The sequence below is a fragment of the Leiobunum rupestre genome, chromosome 4 (assembly GCF_980474605.1).
Source record: "Leiobunum rupestre chromosome 4, qqLeiRupe1.1.hap1, whole genome shotgun sequence".
NCBI classification, from domain to species: domain Eukaryota; kingdom Metazoa; phylum Arthropoda; class Arachnida; order Opiliones; family Sclerosomatidae; genus Leiobunum; species Leiobunum rupestre.
Genome location: NC_143387.1, coordinates 64,505,226 through 64,509,955, shown reverse-complemented (window position 1 = coordinate 64,509,955; position 4,730 = coordinate 64,505,226). Strand labels below are relative to the sequence as shown.

The 4,730-nt window shown below is 42.6% G+C and overlaps 1 protein-coding gene across 1 annotated transcript; it reads left to right on the top strand.

Annotated features, from left to right (window-relative positions):
- The first annotated feature begins 273 nt into the window (after positions 1 to 273).
- LOC149948747 (uncharacterized) lies at positions 274 to 3,232 on the top strand. The gene is made up of 2 exons (XM_090172494.1): positions 274 to 1,180; positions 2,042 to 3,232. The coding sequence occupies exons 1-2, from the start codon at positions 808 to 810 to the stop codon at positions 2,989 to 2,991; spliced, it is 1,323 nt and encodes a 440-aa protein (XP_090028620.1). The 5' UTR covers positions 274 to 807; the 3' UTR covers positions 2,992 to 3,232.
- The last annotated feature ends 1,498 nt before the right edge of the window (positions 3,233 to 4,730 follow it).

The window sequence follows — 4,730 nt, the reverse complement described above, 5'->3', positions numbered from 1 at the left end:
ATTTTATCTTTTGAAACCGTTTTAAAACGTTTCCAAAGTGTATAGTGTTAACGTGGCTAATATGTCAAGAGCGCGCGCCTACAAAATTAACTCTTTTGTACACGTATTTGTCGATATTATATTTCAAAATCACCTATTTCGAATCCTGTCGCGCGGTGTACCGAAATATCGTTGGTACCGGTCGTAGCGGGATTTGCTATCGCATTTTAGACTTTCGCGGCTAGGGTTATATTCCCTATAAGAGTAATTTTCATATGTGCCGCGCCGCGCCGCCTCCGCCGAAAAAATCTGTGAACGGCGAACGCGCCGCCGCCGATGAAATTTATGCGGCGTCACGGACTATTTACAGGCAGGCAAGGAGGGCCAGAACTCGCCAAATACGCGCGACCTCATAACGCAGCGAAACGTACTTATAGGAGGAAGCCCGAAGATGCCGTACATCCGAAAGGCGCTACACCGTAACGTACACGGGATTCCTAAACTATATATGTATTAAGTTTGCTGGAATATCAAACTGAGACCGATAGAGTGTGGCTGAAACCGGTGGTTAGCCGACGAAGAGAGAAAGAGATCAGAGCGTACGAAGCGAAGGCGGGATCGGGCCCTCGTGCGGTCTGCCATTGGTCAAAAGGCGTCGAAACCGCGCCCTCTGTCGATTGAAGAGAGAAAAAAGCGGAGAAAAACCATCCCATCTTCCAACGGAGGAAATTGATGGCCTAGAGGCGGCGGAGAGAAGTAACACGGCAGAGAGAGCGAAAGGAAGTCGGGAAGTCGACTCGCGTGGAACACAATCGTAGCGAAAGCGACATGTTGAATAACGGAGGGATGACCGCGGCTCCCAACAGGGGCAAAATATCCTTCAGCATCAGCAGCCTGATCGCCACCGACGACCAACGCTATCGGGCCGCTAAGAGGAGCTCGAACGCCGACCAAGACACGGACTCCAGTTGCGAAAGGGTCAGTCCGTGCAATCTGACCAACGCGCGAAATAATTCGCCGAACGAATGCAAAGTCTCGCCTGTCCACAACGAAAGGCATCAGTTTCACGCCACGCATTTCGTGAATCGCGTCGGAACTGGCAAAGGAGACGGCTTAGAGAGGAGCGCGCACAATTTGAAGAGAGCGCCGGCAAACCACATTTCGCCTTTCAAATCCGAAGAAGTCAACAAATTGAACAAAGGTAAATAACGTTCTTTACGATTCCAATTTCGACGGTTACCTAAAACGAGAATAAAATTACGAAATTATATAAAATAAAATTCATAAAAAGGTTTATTAGCGCAATCTTCCCACACGCCCTAGAAAATCATCCGTCAACTCTAGCGCGCGCTCGTAGATGCGGTACAAGTAAGAGGTATATTTTAAACAAAAAGGCCATTTTATTTTATGGAATCGCAAACATTTAATATTTTTATTATAATGATAACGCGCTCGCTGGAATAACGACTACAACAACAAATTTACACTTACCGTTACTCGTAGTAGACAGGATGGCTCGATGTATAGGTATCGCGCGCAGCTGAAATTTTAAGCGAGTGTTTCTTAAACAGTGGTCCTACAGCTCGAGTTCGCGAATCTACCGATAATTGGGGATTAAATAACGGTGAAAATAACGGTATTTCTAAGACTTTTAAAACGATTGCTATAATTATAAAACCAGTGGCGTAGAAACCGGGGGAAAGTACGGTGTACCCCTCTTCAAATTGGAAAGGGTGCCAAAAGATAATTTTTATTACGTTTAAGGGGGGGCGGGGCGCAATATTTAATTTTAAAAATGTACCCCTCTTAATCCAAAACGTTTCTAAGAGCCGGTATAATAAAACACGATTTTGGTAAGACAAAATCAAACCCCGATTATTGATTTTAATTGTTAACTATTTTAACTCGTACGTTATACGTTTATTTGGTAAAATTAACTATTAATCGTAATTACTATTGTCTTTTTGTAAAAATTTAAATATTTAAATTTTGGCTGTTTGGATGATTTTCCAAAAATCCATCTTCAAATAAATCTAATTTTACGCGTGAATTAATTTTTCAGCCGTACCGAGTTCAAAAATTCGGGACAACAATTCGGACGCTGGCGTAGGAATAGGAACTAACAACAGTTCGGGTCACGGTGGCGGTCAAGAACCGGACAAGAAGGGCAAATACGAGAAGCCTCCGTTCAGTTACAACGCGCTGATCATGATGGCGATTCGTCAGAGTCCCGAGAAACGACTGACACTGAACGGAATCTACGAATTCATCATGAAGAACTTCCCTTATTACCGGGAGAACAAACAGGGCTGGCAGAACTCGATCCGGCACAACCTGTCGCTGAACAAATGCTTCGTCAAAGTGCCCCGGCACTACGACGACCCGGGAAAGGGCAACTACTGGATGCTCGACCCGAGCAGCGACGACGTCTTCATCGGCGGCACGACCGGCAAACTGCGCCGCCGCTCCAACGCCGCGTCCCGCAACAGACTGGCCGCTTTCAAACGCTCCGTCGTCGGATGCGTCCCGGCGGTACATCCGTCCCATCACTTCCCCGGTACCACCCTACCCGTCCCGTACCCCGGTACCGCCCACGACAAACTCTCCGCCAGTTTAACGTGGCCATTCGGCGCCTACTCGGCCCTGCAGGCTTCCGTCGCCAGCGCTCTCAGTCTGCGCTACGGTACCTCCGTCTACCAGCCCAAATCTCTCGCCGGATTCACGGTGGACCGAATACTTAACGGTACCGACAGACAGTGTTCCAGTTCGCTCGGTACCAACGGCGTCATCCGCAGCTACGCCGAAGCCGCCGCCGCCGCCGCCAGCTGCTTCCCGTGCCCGACCTTCGGCGGCTGCGGGTACATCGTGCCGTTCGGGATGGCCGGCTCGCCCGCGCTTCGGACATTGTCCGGCGGCGGGGGCATGGCCTCCAGTCCCGTACCTTCCAACATGACCCCTTCGGAATCGCCTCCCATCTACAAACCCATACCCATTCTGTCCAAACAAAGTTAGAACTTTTTTTTAACTCGCAAACGTGGTCCTAAATTCTATCATTTTTCAGAGTTAATTTAATTTATTTATTATTTTACAACTATTACCTTAAACCCCATCCCCCTAATAAATCAAACGCGATTATGAACACACCCGGTTTTTTCGATATTTAAGTTTAAATTCGATATTGGAAATATTTTCCAGAATAGTTTATAGAATTAGTATAAATCCCTAAAATATTAATGGACATAAATTTCATAAAACCCCCATAATGTGTATTATCATAAGTGTATTAACTTATGGTATTATATATAATAATTACAAAACGTCATTGATATTGTACATACATTGTATTTGAATTTAAAAGAAATGAGATAAAAATGATTTGATTTAAAAGTAATAAATTGACTGTTTACGAAAGGATACCTAATACGCTTTCATTTTATAATATATAATTTTAACACGATTGTTTGACCTAGATTATATTAAGACAAATAACCGCGCTTCACTGCTACATAATCCAGCGGATAATTTTATTTTCTATATACCTTTAGACCCAATATTTTTTCATCAACGTATACACATTTTCGTGGTATGTTTTGCTAGACACCACTTCTAAAAATTAAATAAGAAGAAGTTGACGAATCTAGTGACGTCAATGGAGTTATACGCCTAAATGAAACCGCTTATCCAATATTTTAAAATAAATAGAGTGTTATATTACCGCAATTGAACCACACGATAAATAATTTTGCGTGTTTTTAGACGGTGAAAATCTAAACCACTAAAAAGTTACATTGTATTATTATTGTACGAAGATATGCCGATATTCAGAGATGGGATACGCATTCTATTTAAACAGTATACCAAAACTTACGACCTCTTACAGAAACGTGAACGGGGGAACTTCAATGAAGCTACGAATACACTCAGCCACAAGTTTAAATTACACCTTTTTGCTTAACCTGTATCTAATTCAATTTTGGTGGCAATCAGTGCTGCTAGTCGTTTATTACAACTATACTTAGAGGAGAAGTATCCACCTATTCCGCAGGTGTTAATAGCGTGTAACATTGTTCTTTTTACGGCAATGACTAAAGAAATAATTTCACGTGAACGGACGGCCCGATACAGTCTTAATAGTTATTATTGGTCTGGAAAACTTAGATTATCCTCTAGTCTATAATATAATCAGACTATTTTCAATAACTATTCTCCTTGAATGTTTTATCGCGCAAGCGCTGAGAAAACGGGAAAATGCCCATTTATTGAAGCACTTTGTTTTGGCCGTTTTACGGTCTTTTCAAATGTGCACGTCCGCGAGTTACAGCCCATCAAAATTTTATTGGCATTTGGTTTATTTTCCAGGATCACTGAAATTCACGAACCAATTACTATGTATAGTGTTTTGTTTAATTTAGGTTAGGCTAAGATTATGTTCGGTTAGATTCGGGTTAGTTTGAATTAATGTACTATATAATACTAAATATATAACGATTGTCTACTGCTTGAAAAAATCATTTCAAAAGAACGAGGGGCTAACCACTCTCTGAATATCTGTACACCATTTACATGAATATGAAAATGATTAGAGCCTTTGTTAGTGCTAAATCTGTACTCACTAATCATTTTAGTGCAGTCAAAGCTACAGGCTTGTACACCGATTACGGATAGTGGTCAGCCCCTCGCAAAAGAATGTTACAATTAAAACATGTAGTTTATTATATACCTCTGGAGCCACATAACAGATTTTGGCAGTA

Excerpts from the sequence above, each read along its gene's own strand:
- LOC149948747 (XM_090172494.1), top strand. The coding sequence starts at position 808 with ATGTTGAATAACGGAGGGATGACCGCGGCTCCCAACAGGGGCAAAATA. Across the intron at positions 1,181-2,041 it reads AGTCAACAAATTGAACAAAG|CCGTACCGAGTTCAAAAATT; the intron begins GTAAATAACGTT and ends TTAATTTTTCAG.